The 27,034-nt window shown below is 34.7% G+C and overlaps 1 protein-coding gene across 5 annotated transcripts in view; it reads left to right on the forward strand.

Moving 5' to 3' along the window:
* The window catches only part of LOC129006003 (acetyl-CoA carboxylase-like), a 118,394-nt gene that overhangs the window by 52,232 nt on the left and 39,128 nt on the right, over positions 1–27,034 (forward strand). For all 5 annotated transcript variants that reach the window (XM_054435087.1, XM_054435090.1, XM_054435088.1 and 2 more), the window contains 21 exons: positions 779–893; positions 2,538–2,667; positions 3,199–3,317; positions 3,876–4,056; positions 5,766–5,968; positions 7,462–7,671; positions 8,785–8,958; positions 10,218–10,380; positions 11,916–12,078; positions 12,643–12,739; positions 13,390–13,547; positions 17,658–17,824; positions 19,944–20,155; positions 21,114–21,363; positions 21,511–21,754; positions 22,694–22,863; positions 23,722–23,810; positions 24,163–24,312; positions 24,545–24,748; positions 24,993–25,111; positions 26,112–26,289. In XM_054435087.1, the coding sequence (XP_054291062.1) occupies positions 779–893; positions 2,538–2,667; positions 3,199–3,317; positions 3,876–4,056; positions 5,766–5,968; positions 7,462–7,671; positions 8,785–8,958; positions 10,218–10,380; positions 11,916–12,078; positions 12,643–12,739; positions 13,390–13,547; positions 17,658–17,824; positions 19,944–20,155; positions 21,114–21,363; positions 21,511–21,754; positions 22,694–22,863; positions 23,722–23,810; positions 24,163–24,312; positions 24,545–24,748; positions 24,993–25,111; positions 26,112–26,289 (3,496 nt within the window). The remainder of the gene's footprint in view (positions 1–778; positions 894–2,537; positions 2,668–3,198; positions 3,318–3,875; positions 4,057–5,765; positions 5,969–7,461; positions 7,672–8,784; positions 8,959–10,217; positions 10,381–11,915; positions 12,079–12,642; positions 12,740–13,389; positions 13,548–17,657; positions 17,825–19,943; positions 20,156–21,113; positions 21,364–21,510; positions 21,755–22,693; positions 22,864–23,721; positions 23,811–24,162; positions 24,313–24,544; positions 24,749–24,992; positions 25,112–26,111; positions 26,290–27,034) is intronic.

Consider the following 27,034-nt stretch of genomic DNA (forward strand, 5'->3'; position numbering starts at 1 on the left):
TTTAAATATAAAATTTAAATTGTATTCATTTTGATCATATATTAGCCTATATATCTCTAATTATTTGTATTCTAACTGTCACAGATGCATTTTTCATATACATTTTAAGATATATTCAGTAGGAAGCTAAATACCATGAGGTAGAACAATTATGAGGTAGCTCATAATGTTATGAGTTTTATTAAAAAAGAATTATACTTCTTTAATAGTATAAAATTAATTTTACTCTTGTTTTATGAATTACTAGTTTAAACTCATTTCCTCCTAGCAAAGAAGAGTAGGCAATCATGTTGTTGAACAAGTTTTATCTGACAATCTTATCTACTATTTTGGCCTTACTGATATAAATAAGCCAAACATGTAACATGGTAAATATTTTTATTTCATTTGCATATCAAAGATTTTAAGAGTTGGTTTGAGTAATAGGATTTTAGAAGAAACCACAAGAGATCATTTAGGTACCGTACCTGTCCTGGATCCTGTCAGTCATTGTTACTTTTTCCGGACCTTTTCCATTAATTCATTAACCACTATGTGTAACAATTTACACAATTGAAATTTTAGGTTATGTCTTGGTTTTACCTTACTCTGAACATATTTGTAGATAATTCTAAAATTATTTAAACCTTAAAAACATATTGGTAAAAATAAACGGAAAAGGTCCCTCTTTCCTTCTCCAGAACTGTCATAGCCTACTAGCAGAGCAGCACATATGTATTAGTTGTTAGGTATATAAATTTCTAAAGTAAAATAGTTCATAGTATTTTGTTAATTTCAGGCCGAGTATGTCCCAAGGGACAGTGATCCATGCTCGCCAGTTGGACAAAGACTTCACTGTAGCCACTCCTGAAGAGTTTGTAAGAAGATTTAAGGGAACTAAAGTTATCAACAAGGTACGTTTGAACGTGATTTTACTCTTATAACGTCTTTAAAATATCAATTTTATCTCCTTTTGGAGAATTTCCCATATAGAGAATAAGCTATTACCGTAGGTCTCATAAGACCTAGACCCGGGATAAGTGACCATTTTGTAAAAATACGAATCTATTTTATTATAAAGCACAAAGTTATGGAAAAAATTTTTTTTTCTTTCGGAAAAAGTTTTTTGATGGTTTGAAACTGGACACAGCTGTCCTTGATCAATGGTCTTTTATTAAATCATCAAGATTGTTGAAAAAGCTGATCTTATCAGTAAGGCTATAGCCACACAGGTTTTTTCATGCGGTAAAACGTAGCTTATTTTTGTGCCGGTTGAAATCCATGAGCGGTAAAACGAAGTGGGAACCCACAGTTGAATGCTGAATTCACACGATTTTATGTTGAATTTCTTCCTAATGGCAGGTTTTTGAATAGGCTTAGTGAAGAAGAAACATCAATGATTTTACCAAATTTTAATATTAAAACAATTTTTAAGTTTACTTTTATTTTGATGACCTTTTATGTAGCTATTTACATGTAACATAGTGCGTTAAATAAAATATAAAATAAATCTACATCTTGCCAAAGTGATTGTAATTTAAATATCCGTTAAAACGTCTAGGCTCCAAGGACTCTTAAAATAAAATTTCCAACAAGTTTTCGATCAACTCTAAGAATATTACTACAATTAATTGCTCTAATCAAAGCTCCAAGTTTTCATCAATGTTAGGTTTCTTTACTATGCAGCTCCGCATGGGTTTCCTTTTAATTCCATAAATGCTTCTTCACATTTTCTTAGTTCAAGTAAATTTCTTTCCTTGTCATGAAAAACTATTAAGTGGTTCCAGTAAGGTAGAAATTTCTGGGACAAAACCTGTACCTATAGTAGTTGGCTGGACCATAAAATATTTTACGCTTTTCAAAAGAAATTACATTTATCTCGATTTACGAACAATTAAGACAGGACCACCTGTTGACTCCCGCCCGTATCGTGTGGCCAGGAACTGAGCGTGAAAACAAACTTCAAGCTTTCATAGACACGCCCGCTGCTGGGGGAAAACACACTGCCTGTGGCATCTTACATACCCCATTACATATAGTGCTGCTGCTCATATTTCTCCCGGATTTTCACGCTGCGTTTGCGTGTGAAAAAACGCCTATGTGGCTGTAGCCTAACAAAGCTACACAGATAATCTCACACCATTCTATACTTATCCTTCACTCATACTTGGGTTAAAATAAGCACCGAGGTTTCGTCCCCATCTCAATTGCTAATGCTAATGCTAAGTTCAACATTCTGAGAGCAATCACCTGGTTTTAATGTAATGCTCTTGGTCTCAAATTTCAATGTTATCAAGATTTGTTTAGTAAGTCGGAGAGAGAAAACAAACTCCCTAGAAGGCTATTATGCTAAGTTCAGTGAACAAAAACCTACATGAGATAGCTATGTTGTCACTTCTATTATGCGATCTTATATTCACCTATAAGTCCTACTCACTTAGTTCACTTGGTAGTTAGTTGTTTGCCTTCAAATTAGATTATTGAGTTATTATACTCGAGACTGTAAGTTAGTTTTCATACAATTCAATACAATGACTTACCCTGATGATTTATCTTAGGTTTTGATCGCCAACAATGGAATTGCTGCTGTCAAGTGTATGCGATCTATCAGAAGATGGTCTTATGAGATGTTCAGGAATGAGAGGGCCATTCGATTTGTTGTCATGGTCACCCCAGAAGATCTTAAAGGTAATTATTATTTAATAATAGACCTAAGTAATTTGAAACAAAAGCGTAAACAAATTATTTACCTAAACAGACTCAATCATAGAGTACTATAAAGTAAACTGTTTGATATAAATTTGCAAGTTCTTTGTTTCAATGGAGAAAGTCAAACTGTACAGACCTACCTAAATGATATGATATCTAATTATCCTGACGAGCATTTAATTCTCTTAAATACGTATCTAATCTATGGAAGAAGATATCACATTTATTATTTCTCCCCTGTTTACCTTAAGAATTTCAAAATTATGATGTTCATATTGATGTCAAGCCGTAACAACAACAATATGTTTCTTCTACTGAAAATTTCCCTATTCAAACACATTGATTCATAAAACCGAGCAAGACCAAAATGTGAATATAACATTTTGATTCCATCAACTTTTTCTCTTGCATTTGAAGAATCACTTGCTCCAAAGTATTTCTAGTTACTCACTGTAATTATTGTGTCTTTAAAGTTACAACTGTATTTATTTCCTCTTAATCGTCGTTCAGCTAATGCTGAGTACATCAAGATGGCTGACCACTACGTCCCAGTACCTGGAGGAACAAACAATAACAACTACGCCAATGTTGAGCTCATTGTCGACATTGCTGTGCGCACACAAGTACAGGTATGACTTTTCTTGTTAATTGTTTATAATTTTCGAACCATTGTTTTAAATATTGGGCCATTCAGTACAATACATACTGCTCTAAGATCTCTATAATATTTTTACTTTGTTTTTGTTTGATAAAAATTAAGATCTAGTGTCGGTTCTGTTTTATTGAAATTAAAATGAATGTAAGTAAAGTTACACTTGCGTCCTAATGGCAAAGTCAATGGCAGAGTCAGAACTTGACATGACAATCTCAGTCGGAGTGCGTGTCTGGTTGTTGGTGGGACAAGTGTTTGTTTGTGTGTGGTTTCAAATTCATTAAATTCAATTGCAGCGTACAAAACTCTCCAATGTAGCTTAAGCTCCTTATGATAACATGGGTCAAAACGGACTGAAACAAAGTTTCCCATGGAAAGTTGATACAGTTTGAGATCTTAAAAAATCTGTTATGCTAGTCAGTCCTGTAAACCCAGATACAATAACAGATCAGTGCTATCGACTTGTACTGTCTCTTTTGATTAGCCTATTTAAAATATTACTTTTCCATTATTAATTAAATATGCTTTTTCACAGGGAGTGTGGGCTGGTTGGGGCCACGCTTCAGAAAATCCAAAACTCCCAGAATTGCTACACAAGAATAACATAGCATTCATCGGGCCTCCAGAAAAGGCTATGTGGGCCTTGGGAGACAAAATCGCTTCAAGTATCGTGGCTCAAACTGCTGAAGTTCCCTGTCTGCCATGGTCTGGCTCAGGTTAGTAACAAGAATTGAATAATTCTCCTGGTGTACTTTAAACCAACCGCTATACAGAAGCTGTACCTAACAATGTTGTTACCTAAGAGCCGAGCCAAACCCATCGAACCGACCCTAATGGGACCGGACCTAGGCTGGGTAACTCAAAAGGTCGGTTAAAAGGCACAATCCATAAAAACTAGGGATGGGTCGGTACCACGTTTTCAATGTCGATACCGGTTCCTAACCAAAATTGATTCTCGGTTCTCGGTTCTGGTGACCATCGGTACCTCATTTTAAATTAGGCTATTTAATTGTTTTATTTTAAAATCAAAATATCTTTTCAAAATATATTTCAATTTTTAAAACACTTTTTTTCATTAGTGTAGGTTTGTTATATTAAGGGATTAAGAAAATAAAACTTAGGCCTATTTGTACAAAAACACTTTAAGAGCCAACCAAAAACATTCAAATCAAAAGAATACCATACCAGAAGTGTTAAATATATAGCCTATATGTTGAAATGATTCACTGCTAAACCAATAAATTTAACATAGGCTACTAATCATGGAAAGAAAAGTGGCTCTGGAAATTTGTTAAACTATGTTAACTGCCCGTTAAGTTCTAGCTAAATATTTAGAAGGGAGTAATTTCAAGTGATTTTGTACCTATAGCCTGCATTAAGTTAATTTTAGGCTCCAGTATTAAGGACAATTTAGAAAAAAAAAATATTTATGGAAAGTACATTTTGAACAAAACTTTTAAAAAAATAGGCAAATATTCATTTGAGGTCATAACTTAACTTAATTTAAGGTGCAGGCTTGTTGAAAAAAAATTTTACAAAGGCTTAGTTTCGTGACTGTTATGGTTATTTTTTTGTAGACCTAGTGCCTGTACCGGTAGGGTTCATAAACTTCCATAGCATCAATGTTTATAGGTTTTACATTTTAAAACAATACATTGTCTCTGTCACACTCACTACGACCGGCAGCCACTGTAAAAGTAAGCAACTACAGTAATAGACAATGTGCTCGTGCTGTATACAGTCCTAGTTTGAAATAGTTCTGAGATTTGCCGTTAGATTCCACCACCTACTGGGCTGCGTCATGACTAGAGGGTCTCATAAAATCGCTGTAAAGAGTTAAAACTACTACACATAAGCTTTGGGTTTACCAGAATCCTTAGCAAGGTTTTCCGTCATTACTGATCAATATCCGAGCTGTCTAAGGTGGGTCAGGTCTGGGTGCAACTCATCAGTTCACCAATCAGCTGCTAAGTTGTTGGTAGAAGTTAGTTAAAATAAACGGTGGATGGCTCAGATGAATGTTTACCGCTTGTATGGATTCTTTGAGAGTTTGACCTCTGACGAGGTATTTTGTTACCAGCCGTACTCTGTGTCTCGAGCAAAAACTTGATCTGTTTGAATTTGAATTTTTGTGTACAAATACAAAGTAAAAACATAATAAAAATGACACTGTTAGTTAAATCATTGTAAAATCTATGGGAATCAAAGGGTAAAATCATTGTATCTGTAATCATCAGTTATATACTTAAATATGTTTCTTACAGAACTGATAGCTGTGTATGCCAACAAGAAGATTAAATTAATATGTTTCGTACAGAACTGATAGATGTGTATGCCAACAATAAGATTAAATTAATATGTTTCTTACAGAACTGATAGCTGTGTATGCCAAGAAGAAGATTAAATAAATATATGTTTCTTACAGAACTGAAAGCTGTGTATGCCAACAAGAAGATTAAGATTAGTTCAGAACTGTACAAGAAAGGTTGTGTTACAACGTGGGAGGAGGGGTTGGTTTCTGCCCAGAAGATCGGCTTCCCTGTAATGATCAAGGCTAGTGAGGGAGGTGGTGGCAAAGGTATCCGTAAAGTCGACGGTCCAGAGGGTTTCGACAATCTCTTCAGACAGGTATTTATTAAAATCATGATGGTTATTATAATTAGTCTTATACGGTAAAGTCCCACAATCTCGCCACCTGGTGGCAGTCCAATGTTCTCGGCAAATCTGTTCTCCAGAAGAATTCAAATCCAATCAAATCATTCTTTATTCGTTATACATAAAATGACATGTATTGAATAGAGTTAAATAGGCTATAAATACATATATATATATGTAAATATTACCTACTTCATATTACAAAGTGCTTAAAATATACTACAAGATTTATTGTCTACAAAATAATCTTTAAAAAGTGAAGAATCTCTAACTGAATATTAAAAAAAAATATATAACATTATTGCAATCACAATAACATGAGCAGTTAATAAAATAAAAAAAAACATGCATCCATTTTCCGGACTTAAATAAATAAAAAAAAACAAGTATCACTTATCATGGTGAAAATTTAAATTGTTCCCCTAATTTTTCTATGGAATTCAAAATATGCAAGCTACTATATATTTTTTTTGTTTTTTTGTAGTTTTCTATGGAATAAAATTTGTCTACAAAATAATCTTTAAAAAGTGAAGAATCTCTAACTGAATATAAAAAAAAATATATAACATTATTGCAATCACAATAACATGAGCAGTTAATAAAATTAAAAAAAACATGCATCCATTTTCCGGACTTAAATAAATAAAAAAAAACAAGTATCACTTATCATGGTGAAAATTTAAATTGTTCCCCTAATTTTTCTATGGAATTCAAAATATGCAAGCTACTATATATTTTTTTTGTTTTTTTGTAGTTTTCTATGGAATAAAATGGAAATTTGATTAAAAAGACTTTTAGTATTCTTTTAAATTTATTCAAATTGTCACTAAAAAGATGTTGTATTCGTACAACCTTGTTCCCTTTATCAATTGCATTTATAATAGACTCTATAAATTCTATACCTGCTGTTACTGTGGATTTTCCTTTTCGAAAGCCATGTTGCTTCCAATTCTTCCCTAAGTTCAACAAAACCAGGTTATTTACAACCTTCGTAACTTCAATAGCTATGAACTACTCCATTACTACAAACTGCTTACTTTATTTCTTTGCTATTTGGAGTTAGCGCTACTTGCGAACGATAGAAACAGGAAACGTGCATGACGCATGCCTGATTACCGCAGTGCTACTTAGTGAAATTGATGATGATTGTTTGTCAATCAGTTCTGTAACCATGTTTTCTCCAATACATTTTCTTCAACAAATCTACCTATTTTGACATTATAATGTTTAAATTTAGTATGGTAAAGGTAGTAAATTACATTCCCCAATTGAACGCATACAAATTTGTATTACAAGATATTTATTTAAATAAATACATATACACGTTTTAGTATGTTCTACAAATTAGTATGTAGAAAAATTATTCCTTGTGAGTCTAATTTATGTGTGTGAGGAAGAGTCCTTCAGCACAGGTGGTCTCTACAGTTGCTTGATAACCAATAACGGCTGTGTTTGTTTGATAACAGGTGCAATCAGAAGTTCCTGGCTCTCCCATTTTCATTATGAAGCTTGCCAGCTGTGCTCGGCATTTGGAAGTCCAGCTGTTAGCTGATCAATATGGAAATGCTATTTCATTGTTCGGCCGTGACTGTTCCATTCAGAGACGTCACCAGAAGATCATTGAAGAGGCTCCTGCAGCTATTGCCAAACCTGATGTCTTTGAAGAGATGGAAAGGGTAAGAAATTTTAGAAATGATTTTTTCATTCAATGTACAGGTCAGCCTAAATTTTATCTATGTAGGGCCTACATGTACTAACATGGATTGATAAATACCTCATCAGTAGTTACTAGTTTTGATTTTTGCTGTCTACAGTTCAAAAGTTGTCGTACAAAGTGGTATTTTGTTAATTTGAATTAGTTTGCAAAACAGCTGATTTCCCGACATTTCACTACATGGCCATTACTTCACCCACTACCTTGTTAACTACTTTGCTCACTCCAAATGACAACTGAACAAAATAAAATGTAGACTAACTTTATTTAATCCCTAGGAAATGACTCGTACATACGTTACACTAATACTTAGGTTTAAATTTAAAATATTACAAATATACAACAAAAACAGCATTTTAGGTCTAAAATGAAATAATTATTTATGAACATAATAAACAGCAAGTTAACAGAGAATAATTTTTTGAGTTTTTAAGTTGTCAAAGGCGTTGTTGCCTTAAGCACATAATAATCCATATGTTGTGTGATTTTTACTTATATTTGGAAGGAATGGACACTTTGGATGGATCAGAAGATGATAAAATTTCTAATGTTCCACTGGAAATAGTGGGAAAAGCTTAATATTTTGTATTATATTCACTTCCTCAACGATTTAGGGAAAGTACAAATATCAATATGAACTGTTTGTGTTGTAAACAAACAATAAAGTTCTTAAGATTTTTATCTGGTACAAAATAACAACTGTAGACAAAATGTAATGCAACTGTATTTTTAAACTAAGTAAAAAACAGTGTTCTCCCGTTTAAAAATTGCCACTTTTCTCACCAGTAATACAAATAAGTATGTATTTAATTTAATTAGTTTTCTCCAAATTTATTTGAGAAATAAATTGACAAGTAGGCTTATGCCTAATAGTACTAGTAGAGTAGAGAACCCATTGGTATACTTGGTCAAGGAATTATGTATTTGTATAATGAATGAGTCTTCCTCCTAAAAAGACATATAATAATTTTAATTTTATGGTATCATAATACCTTACTGTTTGCCATTGTTAGACAGTATGTGTGTGGAAGTAACCAGCTTGTTCTTGTTAGACTAAGCTAAATGTGGGTTTCAGGCTGCAGTAAGGTTGGCCAAAATGGTAGGATATGTCAGCGCAGGAACCGTAGAATACCTCTATGACACTGCCGAAGAAGACTTCTATTTCCTAGAGTTGAATCCTAGGCTGCAAGTAGAGCATCCTTGTACAGAAATGGTTTCTGATGTCAACTTACCTGCCTCACAACTTCAAGTAAGTTTTACTTCTTGCCTAAACATTGCCAAAGGTTAACAACATAGTACCAAGGATTATACTAAGACTTTGATGTAGTATAGCGGTCATATTAATAATATAGAAGAAAGTGTAGAAATTAAAAATATTAGGTAATCTTTTGTCAGTTTGTTTTCTTCAATCTTTTACATCAATCATTTTAATGTCTAAGTGACACCTTTTCAATTCAGGTTGAAGTCAGATTGTGGCTTAGGCCCCGGCCACACGAGGCGGTTTAACCGCGCGAAGTTAAGCCGCGCAAAGTTAAGGGGATCGACAACACATTGAATCAAATGAGAGTGGCCACACGAGGCGAAGTTTAGCCGCATGTGCGGTTGAGCCGCGACATGTCGTCCCCCGACCGCGCGAAGTTTAGCCGCGTTGGAGGGGATGACACATGTAGTCTTATAAGAGTGGCCACACGATACGGTTCGACCGCGCGGTAGCCGCGCTTATCGGAAATATTCTTCGGACATTTCCAATGGTTTTATAAGTTTGTTTTGATTGTTTTTTACCGGTTGTGTGTTGTTCAAACAATGTTTGATACATACAAACTCCGAACTATGGTTTCGCATGTGCACGTAAAAGGTTTGGAACACAAAAAATGGTTTTCCGTTATGAAGGGATGGACCAAATGATTTATGTTAACATTTGGTTCCAGATCACCACAAGCTACTAATGCACAAACTAACATAAGTGTTTTGTCCATGACTAAAAAGAGTGGACTGAACTATTTAATAGAGTACTGATACTGGAAAAACCCAACAGGAAGCGGTTCATCCGCCCCGTGTGGCCAGGCACTTCGCGCGGCTTAACTTCGCGCGAAGATAAGCCGCGCGGCTTAAATTCGCCTCGTGTGGCCGGGGCCTTACTGAAAAGTATATTTTGACTTACGAACCAACGAATAAAAACATGTTGTGGAAAAATTTTCTACTTCGCACAAAGTAGTTTATTTCTTATTATGGTATTTTTTATTTGTTATCATTGTAACTGATAATTGACATGATATAGAATGTTCAATGGCACAAGCACACACGCATACATTGGTTAAACTACACAATTTCCTAATTTTTATGTTTTAGAGATATTTTTGGCAAAGTCCCTATAAAAGACAAAAATGTATTTTTGCATATTTTCATATTTTAGACATTATTAAGACTACTACACCATTCCATATATCAGTAAATACTAATCATTTATTTTTTCCAGTCAAACCAATCAATAATGCTTTTGTTCCGTAGGTCGCTATGGGCTTACCCCTGCACAAAATTAAAGATATTAGAATGTACTATGGTGAATCACCTTGGGGAGACAGCCTCATAGACTTTGAAAATCCGACGCACAAACCATCTCCTTGGGGTCACGTCATTGCTGCTCGTATCACCAGTGAAAACCCTGACGAAGGTAACGTTACCCTCTGTACCGCTGTACCTAGAGGTTTCATATTCCCCTTGTTTGATAACAATTCGAGTAATTTTATTTACTAAAGTCAAAGTCTTTCTTTCCATAATATACACATTTGTATCTATGGCAATGTCACTTAGCATTAACTAACACTACTATAATTTGAACATACAATACACAAATTCAATAATTTAGCAATTTGAATTTAGAAGTGTTGTGTGCAAACTTTAAAATGTTTGCACAAATATTTTATTTGTTTTATTTTATTTTGAGAAAATGATTTCCTATGAATAAATGGTATTTGACTACAGTATTACAGTCATAATCATAGTCAGGAATCTTAATTCATTATGTACGAGGGTTATTACAAAAGTAAGGTCCGATTTGCTGCAACTATTTGAAGTGGGCGCCAAGGATAAAACACGCAAACGCCCCGACTCCTGGCATGTCTTGCGTGTCAAGCGCCGCCATGAGCGTTGTTATTGTTACTGTGTGCTGTTTATAGTGTCAGATCACAATTTTTAAGACAATTGATCGGCCCGCCGATTGTAAAGTAAAGACAGCGAAGCAGTTTTGTCTGCAAGAAACATTTCAGCGGCAGAAATTCATCGACAGATTACTGAAGTTTACGGTCCTATCCTAATATAATGAGTGACAGTAAAGTGTGCAAGTGGGTGCAAGCTTTTAATGAATCACGCTCTGGCCAACCATCAGTGATTTCAAAAGATTTGGTCAATGCGGTTGACCAAAATATTTTTGAAGATCGACGATTCACTATTTCAGATCTCCACTTGTTTTCCAATTTTCTCACTTTGATTTCCACTTGTTCCGCTACCTCAAGGAGTTTCTTGGCGGCAATCGCTTCAACACAGATGATGAAGTAAAAGAAGCAGCTAAAAACTGGTTATTTTCGCAGGCGGCCGATTTCTACGACTTAGGCATTTAAAAGCTTGTTGAACGATGTGACAAATGTTTGAATAAGCATGGAAATTATGTAGAAAAATAGACAAATATGCACGGAATGTTAATAAAACAATTGTTTTGGGGAAAATTTTGAGTTTTAATTTGTTTTTCTCAACAGGACCTTACTTTTGGAATAACCCTCGTATATACAATTACAATATTTTACATGAATAACATCACCTAAACTACATAAACTAAGACTAACTAACTAAGACTTAAACTAAAATAACACGGCTGCCAAATCATCCAAAGAGTAATTGGACAAGTCTATCATATCTTTTCCTTGAGTAGGTGGTTTTTAAGTGTATTAATTTTGTCTTCCAAAAATACAATTAGGCCTATAGCCTTCCAAACTTTCGTGTATTTCTAAGGATCTCGTAAGTGATGGTCCTTTGATACAAAATAATATTTCTATCTTTTTTGAATCTACAATTACATTCCAATTATGGCCATGTAATTTTTTTTTTAATTTTCAAGATACAAAATATTAAACATCTTGATTTTTAGGTTACTGCTTAAATACATTGAAGACATTGGACTGTTATTAAAGTTGTATGTACCTCATTTAACAGGATTCAAACCTAGTTCTGGTACTGTCCAAGAACTTAATTTCCGTTCCTCCAAGAATGTGTGGGGTTACTTCAGTGTTGCTGCGTCAGGAGGTCTCCACGAGTTTGCTGACTCCCAGTTCGGTCACTGTTTCTCATGGGGAGAAAACAGAGAACAGGCTAGAGAGTAAGTCATCATAATAACACTAAAATTCTTGGTCCTAGCCATAAAGTTCAGGTCAAGTGTAAGAGAGGGCCATGTGGCCCTAACTTTGCCTGGTAAAACAAAGAAGTTTTCATTTAATTTAAATTTGGAACTGAGATGAGGGTTGTAAACTTGTAAATTAACATTGTAACAACTCAAATATAAATGTTGGTTGTTGTTGCAAAGTTAATAAAGATACACTTTTGATTACTTTGCTTATTCATGTGTTAGTCCCTGTCCTTAGAAGCTCAGATAAACTTCTGGATAAAAAACAGTTACAAAAATACCAATTACTACCGTATTTGGTAGCAGTGCACTTGTAAAAAAATTTCTAGCCATACTAGTACAAAACCTGTAATAAATCAGAATACCAACTTTCACTATACCTTGAAAATTGACCTTTTACTGTATATTTTATTTGTGGTTTTTTTATTATTTAACTATAATGAAAGCTGGTAATTTAATACGTAGCATAAACTTTAATCTGTGATATGTAAAATTGTAAATTTAATGTTGTAGTTATTTTATGTGATTTACGATTTTCAGAAACTTAGTCATTGCACTGAAGGAGTTGTCGATTAGAGGAGATTTCCGAACAACTGTCGAATACCTTATCACTCTATTAGAAACTGACGCCTTCCAGGTTTGTTTTTGAAGCTTGCATAATATTTTCTTAAGTTACCTATAATAATATGTTTTTCTATTATTCTGGATTTTGATTTGAATCTTTTTAACTTTTATTGAATATTTCAACTCGATTGTACTGTCTTATTTTTCAAAAGATATGTAAAATTAAATTTGTATTTAAATACAACATGTTTTTACTTACATGAGATAGTGATTATGATAGAATATCTTTGGTCAACAATATTTTAAAGGTGTTCTTAGAAATATCATAACAGTTTGGACAAAAAGTTTTCAAATTGCCCACTAGTTCTATTCACAACATTTAAAACTACAATTTGTTTAGGTATGTAACATCTTAAATACCTGTGTTAACGTTTCACTTTTTAAAATATTGCTGTCTGTTGTTCATACAAAATTTTTACGAAAAAATAAAAGAACTGAGTGTGAAATAGAAAACCAATAAGCCTACGCTGTAATCTCAGAAGAATATATAATTATTGCTTTATGACAGACTAAAGATCACTGCACCTAAGAGGTACATTCAGTACTCCTTTACCAAATAAATATTTTTTCAAATAGCAAATTTTCCAGGGATTTTTTTTTTTTTTGTTGCCTCTTGTAAGAAAATATTGTTTGAGAAATATCAGTGAACATTGTCTTTTACAGAACAACACTATTGATACTGCTTGGTTGGACAAACTGATTGCCAAGAAGATGCAAGCAGAAAAGCCAGACATAATGTTAGGAGTGATCTGTGGAGCTTTGCACATTGCAGACAGAAGAGTTGTTGAAAATTTCCAGAACTTCCAGAACTCGCTGGAGAGGTAGCAAAAACCTGTTTCATAATTTTGCTGTAATGTTGAGAGATTTTTTCATTGAACTGCTAAGCCCACAATAAATTTCTTTGAGCCTTCGGTCCAAAGCCTAAAAAGTTTTTATCTACTTTTTGTATACAATTGAAAACTGTATGTTTTGATTTACTTGATTTTAACATGTTGTCTATCAGCTGTTACACTCCTCTTTATGAGTGGCTTTGTGCCATCTGGTAGTAAACTAGTTAAACCTAAACAAACAGAAACATCAACACCTTTAAACAATGCACAATTACAAGTATAGTGTCAACAAACAACAGCAGGCTGTGAAAGTATACTCGTTATGGGTCGTAAATGTACAGAAAAAATGGAAAAAAACACATTATAGTATAGATCAATACAACTTACATGCCCTATCACTAAATGCATCACAAAGCAGGGACACAATTCCGAAAAATTAAATGTGAATTGCTGACTTAATTCCCCATACCATCTAGTGATTTTGATATAAATTTGACTTGCTACAGGGCAACTATCATATAACAACTTTATGGTTATAAAATTTAAATACTGGAAAACCATACATCATAGTCTTCTACAATCCTAGAAACTGGAAGAAAAAGCTTTTCAAACTAATGGAACTTGTGAATGATTGCATTAAATTCCCAATGCTACTATCATTAGACATGGAATCTATTCTCCCTGCAATAGGAATTGAGGAATCCAGCCACACAGAGCTACTCCAAATACTCTTGCAGTTTGGGTGTAATGCATACCTGCATCGCATTCGTCTCTACACAAAGGAGAGAAGAACAAAGAAGGCTGTAAACAAAATAATAGACAGCTGCCTTATTAAACATCAGAGAAAAATACAGAGGATAACCCCCTGCAGGGATACCAACTGCTATAGTATCAGAGCTGCAATGAATCAATAGAAAGAATTATGGAGAGCAAGAGAAGTATACCTTTTAATTCAGTTCCGGACCATCTACAAGGAGTATAACCTTCAAGATCTGAAAGAAGCTAACAGTGAGCTAGAAGATCACCTGTTTCCAGTATAAATGTAAATATGCTGTTATAGACCTAATAACTGGAAGGTTTCTTCTAAAACAAGAACTTGACAAACCTCACCAATTTGGCTTTGATGGTTCACAGTTTGTGGAGCTAGTAAGGAAGACAATGGAAAATATAAGGCTGCTCCAGACACCTGCCCAATCAACAACACCCTGCTAGTCTCAAGTGACACAATTTTAATGAATGACCTTAGACTGTTTAGTGCTGTAAAGAAACTAGACTTTGATAACAGCCAGAGATTGAACTAGACGTGGTACAAGGTGTCCCAGGGTGTGGAAAAACAACATTTATTTTGAACAACTACAGAGAGGGGGACCGGATCCTATTTCCAACTAAAGATGCTGTTCAGGATTTTAGAACTCGTTTTACAAAACTTCACCCAAACTGCAGTAAGAGTAATATAATTGACTTGTTTGAAACTACACATTCATTCATCATCAATGCAACCAGACACTTGAAAAACGGAGAGATGTATCACAGAGTAATCATAGATGAAGCCCTCATGCTGCATGCAGGTAAAGTACTGTTTGCAGCAGTACTCTCCGGTGCAAAAGAAGCACTACTGGTGGGCGATATTAACCAAATACCATACTTTAGCAGAACTGGATTTTTTGAAACCAAATACCACAGGTTAACAAAAATATTGCAAACATTTCTAATACCCTCAACATATCATGCAGATGCACCAAAACCACAACAGCACTCCTGGCAAACATCTACCAACAAAAAATTAAAACTACTAGCAACATAGAAAATGAGATGACCCTATCAGTTTTCAAAGACCTTAATAGTTTTTCTGTTGACAAACAAAAATATGAGCTTTTGACCTTTAAACAGTCCGATAAAAGAGACCTGCAAAAACTTGGCAACAAAGCCTCAACCATACACAAATTCCAAGGACAACAAGCTCGACATATAGCCGTAGTAAGAATGTCAAAAAACAAAGAACAAATAAATGACTTGGTTGCTATATCCAGACACAACGAAACTTTTATTTACATAACCCCAACCCCAACTGACCAGCTTGCTTCGTGGGTATATAAGGCTTCCTGTCTCACAACTAATGCTCTTAATAGTGTAAAAACAATGCACATACCAGATGACAATAAACCAAAACTACCTGAGATCACATTGCACCTTAGTATAGGGCCTCCTCACTTGGTTCTGTAGGTGGACCAACACCCAGTGGCAGAAGGTAGCTCTCCGCACCTAACAAACGAGAGTGGGAGTTTATGTGTGGTAAATCTGCCGAACCAACCCCACGTGCGAGGTTTGGCCAAAACGGCGCGAAAGGTTCTCCTACTCACTTAACCTTCCATTTTTTGTTCAACACAAAAATTATAAAACTATCACCCTATTTCACTCCTGTCCACATTCTCAAATATAATAGAAAAAATAGCACTCACAAGGATGTCACAACACTTAGACAATCAACAACTACTAAAAAAAAATTAACATGGCTTCTTGAAAGGAAGGTCAACCATCACTGCCATTGCAAGCTTTGTAGAGCACATTACAAACCAACTTGAAGATTACAAACATGTCTCACCCATTCTGCTTGATTACAGTAAGGCATTTGACTGCTTAGGTCACAAGCTAGTACTTAACAAACTATCCCTACTAGGCATTAAAGGCAAAGCCCTTGACTGGATAGCAAGCTTTCTATTTCTAGAAGACTGTGCACAGATAGTTGAAATACAAAAAACATTAAATGGAACAAGACACTCCTTCAAAAAACAAGCCCAAAAACAACCACCAGGGGAGTTCCTCAGGGTTCGGTTCTGGGTCCTTTTCTATTTATACTTTTCACTAATGACTTCATAGACTTTATTAATAATGAGAATGCCAAACCGATCATGATACAACATTGATTATTAAGAATGATACAACTCATGGACTGTAGTCAGAGATCACTGAACTAACCAATAAAGCAACAATGTACTGTCTTCAAAATGACTTGGCTATAAATCCAACAAAAACTATGCAGATAAATTTCAGCAAAAGACAGCTACAGTCAACTGAAGCTTCAAATATCACTGTCAATGAAAAGTCCAAACTAATAGGCATGACCGTCGATGCTAAACTCTCTTGGACAGAACATGTGAATAGCCTGTGCAAAAAAATAGGATCAGGAATTTATGTAATGCGTAGAATTAAATGGATAGGAGGACAGGAAGCAACTAAGACTGCATACTATGCCTTAGTAGAGTTCCACATATGATATGGATTAGTGGTCTGGGGTGGAACCACAGATTAGAACCTTACAAGAATACTGCGACTTCAGAAAAAAGCGATAAGAACACTAGCTGATCTCAGCCCTACAGAAAGCTGCAGGGAAGCTTATAAATCACTAAAAATCATGACTGTGATATCACTATACATCCTTGCAAAACAGAATGAGCTTACTAAAGGAAAAGATTCTCACTTTCACAACACTCAAAGAGCTACAGACTACCTTCTCCCAGCTCACCATACAACTCAATACAGCAGGAAGCCTACCTACAATAGTCTGCCCAACCACTTGAAGATCTTAAGAAATCAAGACCTGAAGAGGAAACTCAAAGACTGGCTAATGGATCAACCATTCTACTCACTAAAGGAATTCTTTGATCAAAATTGTTAAGCAAGATGAAAATTGAAATTACAATCTATGTATATGACTATTGTATGTCTTAAAGAAATCTCAATAAAGAAAATTGATTGATTACTAATAACTGAGACAAATATGAAAACACAGTATATCAAAGGATACAACCTAATGATAGTTTAGTTGGAAAGCAACTTGGTCTTTATTTGAATGTCTTTGAAAAATCACAAAACTAGAATTTGAATTTTGAAATTTGGGGGGCAACAAATATAAGCTTTCTCCATTCACACTTGTTCAAAAATCAAATATAATTTTCCTTTCAATTGTTTCTATATGCGAAAATCTTTATTTCACTGAAATGGACGTAAAACGATTTTGTCTAATCTTGTCACAAAATCAAACAAGTGAAGATTTAAAACTAATTTCCCTAAATTTACAATAATTTATGTTTTTTATTTCAGAGGCCAAATCCAAGGTTCTAACACACTGGACCATACTGTCAACGCAGAGCTGATCCATGATGGATACAAGTACAAAGTGAGTGCCACCAAGTCTGGACCTAACCAATACTTCCTTGTTATGAACGGTTCCTTCAAGGAGATTGAAATCCACCGTCTTAACGATGGAGGTCAGTACTACTTTGATTAAAGAAATGTATCAGCATAGTTGGATTTTTGTACACTGAAATATAATGTGTATTGTGGCTGTTAAACATACATAATGGTTGTTGTTTTATCCCTAGGTTCTTTATATTAATGCTAATTGAATTCCTTGACCAGAAATACTGTTACAGCAATTTGATAATGCTGGTAATAATATGATTTACCGCAATATAATATATAACACCTTTGACTATTAATACAACTAGACATTCCATCTCCATGTTAAATTTGTCGCTAAATTTTTTACCAAAACCGTCGTAGATGATGTGAGCCAATAACAGATTGTACTAATCTAAATTACTAATTTCTGTCAAATACAAGAACCTTTTTACCAAGTTAAACTAATAAACTAATAGAATGACTAATTGTGAGCTATAGCAACTGTAATGATCAATCAACTTGGTCAGCAACAACAAATAAGGTAGGAAATCAAACTTTAGCCTCTAACACATTCTGTGACGGGATCACACAACTAAATTCTTTTTCAATCAAAAATTGGTGACAGCTGTTCCATATAGATGGGATGGAATTACTGCTTCAGTATCCAATAGTAAATGATAACACTCTTGATAAATAAGAAAAATACATGCTGGGTAGAAAATCACTGATGGAAATTAAACCTCTGCATGTGCCTAGATTGGAACTCAAACTACGCCTTGGTATAGTTGGTGGCGAGAGTGAGAGCGAGAAGGTCATTATTCTGCATTTTTTAGGCCTACATTTGTCTTTGTCTCCTTTTACTTTGTTCTTAAAATTAAATAAAAAATGTTCTTATCATACCAAACAATATTTAGTTATTTACTTTATAACAGTAATAAATAATTAATACCCCCGCCGCAGCAAACCTGTCGACTAAGCGAATTTCCATTTGTCTGAATTGATTTTAAATTAAATATATTTAAATAACATTAGGTTGAACGAGTACCTAGGTTTGCTGCTACAAGGAAACTAATAATGTGTGTTTTTAGTGAGTTATTGATAGCTTAGTATAAAATAAATAAGTTTGATCAAATATCCATAAACAAGCAAACTGCAACATTTTACAATATTCTCCATAAGAATAACATGGGAATTTTAAATTTACAATTTTTTAAATTTTCTCCGTTACCAATAATTGAACAAAAATATTTTTATATACTAAATTATTTGTTTTTTTAAGCTCATTATAAAGGTCCAAAGAGAAATTGGGAAATTTTGTTTTTTGAGGGTCAAAAGTGAGAAAAACCAATTTTTACCCCATAAAACCCCCCCGTAAAGCCCCGTTCCCATGGTACGATCATGCTGGTTCGCGAACTCATTCAAGTTTATCCCGCTTTACACCTTTAAACCAAATTTCATCAAAATCGGACAAAAATTACTCAAGTTATCGCGTTCACGGACGTATATATATATATATATATAAATCTATATATATATATATTAATAAATAATATGTAAAATAACATGACTACCCTTTTTTTATATTCTTTTTTATTTAATAAAACACAGCATGTTTCGTCTCTAAGGACATTTTCAAGTGTGTTAACCTAATTTCAAACAAAAATATTATGTTATGAATAAATACAGCTGTTAATTTTGTTAGTATGTGTAATTAGTATATACATACAAATTTGAACAAATGGTGTTTTTGGCCTCTGGGGACATCTAAATGAAAAAGTAAATCGGTCCCGGGTCTAAGTCTTACCGTGCCACCTACGGTAATAGCTACTTCCCCATAGGGAAATTCGATAATACTTCCCTATAGGGAAATTCGCTAATAATTTAACTAATAGAAAGAAAGTAGTGATAAGAGGATAAATGTTAGAAAATGTTTTCATACAATTTTAGGATTCTTAAGTTATCTAGTTCTTTCTGAAGGATTTGGCTGTCCCCATAGGACTCGGGCTGTGTGTGGAACAGGGGTGAACTACATTAGTACAGTACAAGAGTTGAACTGTAGCAGGTACCAGGGATCAAACCCACAACATCGCTGTCATGGATCCAAAGTCCGTTGTGCTACCCACTGATCCGCCAACTCACCAAACATGGAGTGTTTAACTTTATCCGAATTTATAAGTTTTATAAGTTTCCTATCTTGCTTTTTAGGTATTTTGCTGTCAGTGGATGGAGCCAGTTTTACAACATACATGAGGGAGGAAGTGGATCGGTACCGAGTGGTTATCGGAAACCAGACCTGCATCTTTGAGAAGGAAAATGACCCTTCTCTCCTGAGGTCTCCCTCTGCTGGTAAACTGCTCAACTTCCTGGTAGAAGATGGAGGACATGTCAACAAAGGACAAGCCTACGCTGAAATTGAGGTTAGATATAGACAAGGATGTATCATAATAATTAATCATAGCCAATATGCACTCCTTGGATTCTGTAGCCCACAGCGAAATACTAGAAGAGGCAAAACAATGATTAGAGCACTAGATCCTGAGCTTAATCTTAAATTAAAGAATTAATTTATTTGTTAAGGTAAAAAGCATTTAATATGGAAATGAGGGAGATAACTGTAGATTTACGAGTTTGGGGGAAAAATTGGTAATATGCACACAAAAAAACTTGAGAAATGAGTAAGGTGGAGATTATGACCATCCAGAAAAAAAAATAAAAAAACTGATGAAAAAGTAGGCCTATTCTGACAGAGAAAGTACAAATTTTTTCAATCTCATCCTTTCATATATTACATATGGGATGTTTTAGAGGGGTTTCAGGACAAGTGCTTGCTTGCAATATTGTGTGATTATAGGATTTGGAAAGGTAGAGATAGAAACAGACACATGTTGTCGTTCCTCTCTTCTTTGTCATTTTCTCAATTGAAAAATATTTAATAGCATAGAATATTGGCTACAAGTATGTTTTTTTTTTCATTTGAATTTTTTATATTTACAGTCATTTCAATACAAACACTTAATGACTATAGAATCTAGTCTCCCTAAATAAAAATTTGAATTTTCTAATATAGGCCTGGTTCTTTGTTTGAGGTTTAGTTTTGTGACAGTAAGTTTATGTTATTCTAGCTAATATTAAAAATTAAAAATTGCATACATTTTACATCAGGATTAGTATTAAAGGTTTTATGATGTTTTGGGATCTGGAATCTTATCTCGCCTCAGGTGAGAAAGTATCTAAGATAAAATTATTACACTCATACAGTCAAAGCTGAAAAATCACTAAGGAAAACCACATAGAGAACTAAGAACATATAGTTGTTTAGCCTAATTCAACGTATTTAGAATACAACTCCAAACATCAAAAAATTGTTGTCATTAGGTAATGAAAATGGTGATGACGCTGACAGCCAATGAGTCCGGTTCAGTGTTCTACACCAAGAGACCCGGAGCAGTGTTGGATGCTGGCACTCTCATGGGTCACCTGGAGTTAGATGACCCGTCCTTGGTCACCCGGGCAGTCGACTACAAGGGACAATTCCCTGAGTTGGACGTCTCCACACCCATCATGGGTGACAAGCTCAACCATGTCCACAACAGCTACCGCACAATGCTGGAGAACATATTGGCTGGTCAGTCGAATGTCATTTGGTTTTAACATTTTTAGTTTTACCTTTCAGCACTACAAAACCATTAAGTGCATTGGAGTAAACTGAAATCAATGCAAAACACGGTAGCAAATCCTTCATGCTTGGATGTAACCTGAATGTTTTGACCAGGGTATTGCCTGCCTGAGCCTTACAACCTTGCCCGTCTCCGTGAAGTGATAGAGAAGTACATGAGCTCGTTGAGAGATCCGACTCTACCATTGCTTGAGCTACAGGAAGTCATTGCATCCATGTCTGGCCGTATTCCCATCTCTGTAGAGAAGAAGATACGCAAGTTGATGAACCAATACGAACGCAACATCACCTCCGTACTCACACAGTTCCCAAGTCAACAAATTGCTAGTGTCATTGACGGGTAACTATATTTAAACATCTATAGCTATTAAAGTTTTGTTATTTTTAGCTCTAGCTCTAGATATTTTGCTTCAAAGTAGTATTATTCAAAGGTTTTGCTACTCGACAAACTTGAGTTGTTGTACTTGAGCTGGGTTTGTGTATAAGACTATTTTAATGAGTAACAGTAGCAGCTCCATATGTTGTATCCTTTTTTATTAAGTTCTAAAATTTGATAATTAATTTTTATAAACAATAGTTTTAGCAATGTTTTTAGAGTAAACACTTAATTGTGTTAATACAATCAATGTATAGGTCTTGTATTCAAAACATTTAAAGCTCTTGATCTTCAACAAACAATACATTAATCACGCTTAAATACTTACTTCTAAAATATTACATTAGAACTCTAATTATCCGAACTCCAACTATCCAAATCGCTGATTATTTGAATCACTAAAGAAACCGTTTTAAAACCTAAAACTACAGTAACAAGATGTGCATGGTTATTATCTTTTGTGATCACAGCAAAATCCTGAACACCTTCAAGCGGTTTTTTAGACATCATCATCTCCTGAGGTCATGAAAACATCATCATGCTATTCCATGATCGCGGTAAAATCTTGAATACCACCCGCGTTTGTGTGGACATCATCTTCGTCTCCTGTGGTCACAAAAAATCATAATCCTCCTCAGTCTCGGCAACAGCTTGAATTGTTTGAACACAAAATGTGTTCTGCAATAGCAATTCTAAGAGTTCAGCTTGACTTTGCCTATTTCCTGTCAAATACCAAAAAATTTCGGTAAAAATCCAACTATCCGAATTTTTGATTATCTGAATTTAGGGTCCTAATTGATTAAAGTTCTACTGTACCTCAATTGGATTTTCTTGTAAACCAATTAGTTGACCTATTTATTCTAGTATTAAGGCATATTTTTATGGATTAATCTTAATTTTCAGGCATGCTGCGACCCTCCAGAAGAGAACAGAAAGGGATGGCTTCTTCCTGACTACTCAGGGAATCATTCAGCTGGTGCAGAGGTACAGGAATGGTATCAGAGGACGCATGAAATCTGCAGTCCACGAGTTGTTGAGGCAGTATTACGAGGTGGAGAGTCAGTTCCAGCAAGGTTAGTAGCTCCGTAGCATAGACCATAGACTGATGATCTAAATACAGTGAAGTACCAATACGGTGGGCCAAACACGCTACCAGTACCAAATAGCAACTGTGTTTGGTAGCTCAATACTTCCCTCTCAATATTTGTTAATATTTCCAGTAGTTATATTTTTCTGTTGATAATGATGGCGTATCCTTAATATCAAATAGTTCTCTTTACCAATATGCATAGGTGAAATGGTGTCTAAAAATAACGAGTTAAAATACCAGGTTTATTTTTAGATGTCTTAATGATCCAACAATCTATGATCTTACGATGACGATGATGTTGAGTTGATATAGTTAGCAGAAAAATAATGATTCAGCGTAATTTATTATTTTAAATCAGTAATCATCTTAATTGCCAATACTTTTTTTGTAAGTGAATGTGAATAATAATTATGAATTTGACACCTTGAAATCTAAAATAAAACCCAAAATTGAATGAAACAAACGAAACAAAATAAACTGCGTGAAAATGAAAAACAATAAAAAAATCACTTGTTCATGTAACACACAAGTTTATATGTTTTGTATGAATAAAAAAATCACAATAAATTGACTTAAATACACACTAATTACAACTTAAAAACCCAAGTTTTAAATCAAAGAATAACATAAATACAGTTGTAAAGTAAGTTTAGTTTAGTTAACAACAGTCTATTTTAACAAAAATGTCCAACTATTTTACACAAAACCCCAGAATGTTACATAGATTTGAAAAGTTTCTGTGGCCTTCATTGACATCAATGGTTAGTTTGTTATGAGGTTGGATATTTTACATGGAGGTTTCCTCCAATAGTCTACTAACATTACGATCCTTTGATTCCAGGAAGCTACGACAAGTGTGTTGCAGCCGTTCAAGAGAAGTACAAAGATGATGCTTCTGCCGTAGCTTCCATCATCTTCTCACACTCTCAGGTAAGCTGTAACTTTGAATACCTCTATGAAGCCTATTTTCGTACATCATAATGGCTTGAGGATTAGTTTTAAACAGTAATAAATAATCGTTACTTTTTTATATGTTTACAAAATAAAATGTACAGTTATTTTTTAGGGGTTCATAAACATTTTCAAATGCATAACAAAGTAAATCTAGGGTATACTATGAGTTGTAAAAGAAACGCACTGAAACATAAACCAACATTAGGAAAGTCTAGATGTAATATTACAACAATAAACAAGTTTTTGATTTCTTATGCTTATGAATTGAAATTTACATATCAATATTCCCCTCATACAATAACATAACTTTCCTCTTCTTATTATTCAGGTAGCCAAGAAGAACATGTTGGTAACAATGCTGATAGATCATCTGTGGTCTAATGAGCCGGGCCTGACTGATGAGCTCGCTGCTACTCTCAATGAGTTGACATCTCTCAACCGCAGTGAACACTCCCGAGTGGCCCTCCGTGCCAGACAGGTAAAATAACTCTCTTAACATTCATTTCTAATTTTTCGGAATCCAATTAGCTTTTTGACTCTGTTAGGCTTATATTTTAAGACAGAGCACAAAACACAGCTGGTTTTACTTTCAGTTAAGTTTAGACAATTTTTTACTTAATATGTTTTTAACTGAAAATATCCTATTGCAAAATTTGTTTTATAAAACTAGTTTTTCACAAGCATTTATTTTTAATATTTTTTTTTGACAGGTACTTATTGCCGCCCACCAACCGGCCTACGAGTTGAGGCACAACCAGATGGAATCTATCTTCCTCTCAGCCGTAGACATGTACGGACATGACTTCCATCCAGAGAATCTCCAAAAACTCATTCAATCCGAGACTTCTATCTTTGACATCCTGCATGATTTCTTCTACCACACAAACCGCGCTGTCTGTAACGCTGCTCTTGAGGTAAAGAAATTAATTTTCAAGTAAAGATATTACATACTTACATGTTAAACAAAGATATTTTAAGTTACATATGCAAAGTGTGGTTGGAAAGTAATAGTGCTTAAGGTTGAGTTGATGGACTTTTCCCATCCACATTTTAGTGGTGTAATAACTGTGGTAACTGAATTAACATAGAATGTTTAAATGTTTTTAATTACTTTATTACGAGTATTTTTCTCAGCATAAGACCATTTTTTACTCATAGGTTTATGTTCGGAGGGTCTACATCTCATACGACTTGACATGTCTACAACATCTAGAACTGTCAGGAGAAATTCCTCTTATACATTTCCAGTTCCTACTACCGAGCTCTCATCCGAATAGGTTGGTATTTTTTTACACACCTTTTTATTAATATATTTAACTACTTAGTGCAAGACATACATATTCTCTTTCAAAAACTTATAATAAAGGTTTCTTCGTAGCCTTTTTGCTTTCACTATTGCCTTTCCCTAACCATTATGTTGAGCCGGTCATAATATAACCTTTCCTACTTCTTAAACAGTAATTAGTGTTTTCATATCTACTAAATTAAAACCATTTGGCATAGTATCAAATCAAAATGTTTCAAATTTTAATAAAGATTGGTATTAAATTTTTAATAAGTTTTTGGTAGGCATATACATTGACTATACTTAAAATAGATTTCCCATATAATGTAAAATGTGAATCCCAAAAAACTTTGTGCAATCTGTTGAGATGGTCTACCAGCTAATGACAATATTCTGTGTCAAATGATAAATCAATCACCTGTTTGCTATGATAACGCATTGATTTCAATTAATATTTAACTCGATACACTAGTACCTTCTAGTAAGATGGTCCTGAACATCTATTTTCTTGGCTTCAAATTTTTACATTACTTGGGAAGTCTATTCTGTGTATAGTCAATGGCATATTGCAATAACTCTTTTTCTTCTCTTCTATGACTCAAACACTTCAAAAGTCACTATCCTAACAATGGGAGTACTGTAGTGAAATTTACTCTGATATTTATCGATACTTTTACTAAGAAACACGTTGGCTCGTTTAACAGGTTTACTTTGATGTTGACAATAGTGAACACAACATTTTGTTAAGAACTTTTCTGAATTTACACTTGTTTAAATCACATTTACGAGACATTTTAAGTTGGTTTGTAAATGCACTATAGTCAATTTGTCATAATTACCAATTTTGCTGATCATTCTTATTTTTGTTTATCACCCTTTGACAAGCATTGCAAATTAAGTTGATTTACGATTTTGTTTGGGTATAATTCTTGTAAATTAATTTAGTTTATTGCACCTTTGTCAGTAAATAGTGACTATAATTATCGTTATAGACAAAAGCACTCTGATGCATTGAAAGAGAACACTGTGGCTTTGGCTGGAAGTGCAGATACCCTGGAGACTCTAGGACCAACCATTCTGCACAGCTTCCAGAGAACTGGCTGCATGGCAGCATTTGAATCTTTCCAACAGTTTGAAAACTACGCTGATGAAATCCTAGATCTACTTGAGGTATGATATTCATCTAGAGAAAAATACTAGTGAATTTGTATTGTGTGGTTTTAGCCAGCATCTACTCTGTATACGGGAAATTCTACAACAACAAACCAGATATCATAAATAGTTACATTTTAAGGAAAAACCAAGTTGCTGGTTATAAATAATTTTTAAATGTTTAGAGTAGGGATGGACGGGATTGAATTTTTAGTTCGGGACGGGACGGGACAGGATTTTTATTTCCTTCCCGATTTTCGGGACGGGACGGGATTTTTTTCTGTGCATAAAAAGAAAGTCTTGAGTATTGCAGTTACCAAAAAAGGCATACGAAATCAATCTTTCCCGTTTGTGGCACTGATCTATAAAACCAAAAAATGGGTAACAATTTTTCAGGTACCTACAGAAACTTGTGACTCGCGGTATGACTCACGGTCACGGCATGATCGTCGGTATGACTCACGGTCACGGCGCGATCGTCGGTATGACTCCGCGGTCACGGCGTGATCGTCGGTATGACTCACGGCCACGGCGCGATCGTCGGTATGACTCACGGTCACGGCATGATCGTCGGTATGACTCACGGCCACGGCGCGATCGTCGGTATGACTCACGGCCACGGCGCGATCGTCGGTATGACTCACGGCCACGGCGTGATCGTCGGTATGACTCACGGTCACGGCGCGATCGTCGGTATGACTCCGTGGTCACGGCGCGATCGTCGGTATAACTCCGCGGTCACGGCGTGATCGTCGGTATGACT

Source organism: Macrosteles quadrilineatus, unplaced genomic scaffold (genome assembly GCF_028750875.1).
Source record: "Macrosteles quadrilineatus isolate MER2022 unplaced genomic scaffold, UCM_ALF_1.0 Scaffold_54__1_contigs__length_841927, whole genome shotgun sequence".
NCBI classification, from domain to species: Eukaryota; Metazoa; Arthropoda; class Insecta; order Hemiptera; family Cicadellidae; genus Macrosteles; species Macrosteles quadrilineatus.